The sequence below is a fragment of the Morus notabilis genome, unplaced genomic scaffold (assembly GCF_000414095.1).
Source record: "Morus notabilis unplaced genomic scaffold, ASM41409v2 Scaffold314, whole genome shotgun sequence".
Classification (NCBI taxonomy): Eukaryota; Viridiplantae; Streptophyta; class Magnoliopsida; order Rosales; family Moraceae; genus Morus; species Morus notabilis.
In genome coordinates this window covers 300170-303459 of record NW_010360279.1, presented here as the reverse complement: position 1 = coordinate 303459, position 3290 = coordinate 300170, and the positions used below count along the sequence as shown (strand labels likewise).

The window sequence follows — 3290 nt, the reverse complement described above, 5'->3', positions numbered from 1 at the left end:
GTTGGGTCGTTGTATGGCTTCTAAAAACACATAAAACAGCTTCAGCCGCAAAGTACCTTCTTGTTTAAGACCAAACTGCCTTCTGAACAGCAATTGCACACAGAAATAACCTGCCTCTAATTTCTTGCAAAGTTTATATTTTAAAAATAATAATAAGACCAAACAAAACTTCCAGACCGTCATAATATTTTTGCTTTTTTTTAGCCAAAAAAAAAAAGAAAAAAAAAACTTATTTTTTAAAAAGATACAATACTGACCAACATATCAACATCATAAAAAATTTCCTCTTTCCCCGATCAGTTATAAATGGAGTGCAGAATAAAGTTTCAAGGCGTTCGTTTATTAAAAAAAAAAAAAAAAAAAAAAAAAAAGGGGGAGAAAAAAAATTTAAAGGGTTTGTTTTATAAAAAAAAAAAAAAAAAAAAAAAAAAAGAATCGCTCAAATTAAAAAATGCAAAGCAAGATATAAACATAAGAGGTCAGATCAACCATATAATCACATATGTGATACGTCATTATGGCTCAAACTGCCACGATAAACCGGATGAAATCACCTAAAATGGAATTAAACCCTCATCATATCATATGATATCATAAACCAACCAAGATATTAAACTAGAGCAAGCGGTGAGAGACAGGGGAAGTGCTTCATCTTCGTCCAGGACGCTTTGCATGTCCTCCTCCTACTTTTTACAAAACCAGATTGGCGTTGACCCACCGCGTATCCAAATATCTCACTTCTTGTCCCTCCTGCTTCTCTTGGAGCCACTCTTTCTGGAGCTCTCTTTGCCTTGTCTTCTCTCATCAGAACCGCTTCCAGAATTGCTGGCGGGATGAACAGGCACGTGATGACCACCAACCAAAGCAGGGAACCCAACAGCAGGGATTCTGCAAGCACACCCAACCAACACATATATAAAACCACTCGTTAAAAAAACACCAAACAACCAATTACATATACATCCCAAGTTGAAAATGCACTCAAACAAGGCCACATGAGAGAAAATTAGACGTAGACGATGTATCACTATAGTACCCGATTCTCATTAACCATGACACATAACAACGTCCACTCCATTAGAGAGAGAACTAGACATCTTAAAATGGTATCACTGGAAGACCAATCTTCTGCGTATTATGAAAACTAAACTCGAATTTCGCATCATTCAAAAATAGTCCCAAGTACGTTCAAATTGGAATGCATTTTCAAGAATCTGCCTACTTCACAAGAAGAGAAAAGGAAATCTTCATATGATATCACCGGGACTTCTATGACTAACGCATCATTTTTGCTATATTCATCCAATTAGCTACCCCTAACCTTGTTTCCCTCTCTAGATCCTGCATGGCTCTCTATGAAATTCCCTAAAATCTGACATCATTCTAAAAAAGTTCCACAAAGATGTGGCACACTTCCAGTTTTTCTCAATCTCCTTGCGAGAAATAAAAAAGACGCAGGGCAAAATGTGCAGGAAGATTGTGTGAAGAGAATTGTTTTGTTGACAGTTCATACCCAACAAGAGTACAGCAGACTCCTGCTTGGTTGCGGAAGCACCAAATGCACCGCCCATCTGCAAAGTAACCCGTAAAGCTTGATTCTCCGCATAGCAGCACTGGAGCAAACGCCCCATTCTCCTGCATTCTCCTTCCAGATACTTGCTTTTCATCTCCAGATCCTTCATATATAGCTTCTTCCTCTCCCTCGATCTCACTGCCGCATCTCTATTTCTCAGCTGCCTGGAAAGACATCCATTAAATCAAACAAAGCTCTTAGAATCTAGGCTTAACTCGATTGCATCACTACTTTTTTATTTTTATTTTTTATTTTAAGGATTTTACATAACATTACAGAACGTGTGACGACACATCATTTTGGAGGACCCAAATATATTGATTCAAGGACTAGTATTAGAGGATTATACAATCTGCAATGTCCAAACAAAATAAATCACCAACAGAACTCTTAAAATCTCCTTTGTTGGTTTTAATTCAACTACATCACATGCTCTTCTTTTTCGCTAGGAATCATATCATACACTTGCAATATATAAAGCCATAGCATTTGTTGTCCCTACCACATTCCAAATTATAAACCATACAATTTTGAGTTTTGACATTAAAAAAAAAAAAAAAAGCCAAGACCCACATATATTAGTCTACAGAACTTGTTCTAAAGGCATATATTTACAATCTCCAAAGTTCAAACAAAATTAAATCACCAATAAAAAATGCATCAAGCATTTTACATACGAAAAGCCAAATTACAAAGTTAAATTACTGTTACAAGTTATTTACTTACAGCATACAAAATCATAAACCAAGAAAGTTATCGATCACAATTTTTAAAAAAAAAAACGTAAAAAGTTAATATACAACTTACTGTAAATTGAGATAAACAACTAAGAAGGGGCACAACAAATATGAATGTCCAATATTGAATAAATAGATCATTGGTACCTTTTTTGTTTCTTGGAAATGGGCTCATCAGCTTCGTCGTCGACCTCTGCAGCCTCCACCTTCTCCTTCTCCTCTTCTTCCTCGGAATTAGCGTAGGCATCAGCGGTGACGTTGGGATCAGAGTTGGTGGAAGCGGCGACGGCCTCACCGGACACGTCGGCAGGCGAATCGACAAGCAAATCCACCAGAAAGCGTTCACAGTAATCGGAGGAAGGCTCCGGAGAAACCTTATTATCATCGTCGTCTTCCATCAACAGCTTCTCGATCCCATCGGTCCACGAGGGAACAGAATCTGGCGAATTTTTTAAGAAAGCATCGGCCTTCGGCGAAGACGACGAAGAAGACACCGAGGCGGACGAATCCGTTATAACAGCCGGCGGATCCCACTCCAAAATGTTGGCGCCGCCATGGAAGCCGTCGTTGAAGATACTGCTCCAGTCGATTTCTCTGATTACGTCTTCTCCTCCCCAAAACTCCACATCTCCTCCTTCCATTAACGGCTGTACCTAAACCCTAAAAAAGATAATAAATTACCAAAAAAAAAAAAGAGAGATAATTTGATTTCTGGTTCTGCAGAATTTTTTTTTTTTTTTTTTTTTTTTTACAGAGGAGGAAGATTTTCGGAGGAGTCATACGAAGAATTCGATTTATATGTACAGAGAACCGCGTGGGTCAGACCCTTCGTGAGCAAGTAATGGCGACAGTGCGACACGTGACAAGAGAATCAACTTGTACGGCTTGGATTTGTTTAAAGCGAGACGTGGATGGTTTTGATGTTTAGGAGCCACGTAGGCTGTGCAGGTGCCGGATGTTGTCATCGGACCAATAGGAAC

The 3290-nt window shown here is 38.5% G+C and overlaps 1 protein-coding gene across 1 annotated transcript; it reads right to left on the bottom strand.

Annotated features, from left to right (window-relative positions):
* Positions 1–441: 441 nt before the first annotated feature.
* LOC21407516 (bZIP transcription factor 60) lies at positions 442–3029 on the bottom strand. The gene is made up of 3 exons (XM_010096197.2): positions 2458–3029; positions 1514–1737; positions 442–888 (listed from the first exon to the last, which is right to left on the bottom strand). The coding sequence occupies exons 1-3, from the start codon at positions 2949–2951 to the stop codon at positions 611–613; spliced, it is 996 nt and encodes a 331-aa protein (XP_010094499.1). The 5' UTR covers positions 2952–3029; the 3' UTR covers positions 442–610.
* Positions 3030–3290: the final 261 nt, after the last annotated feature.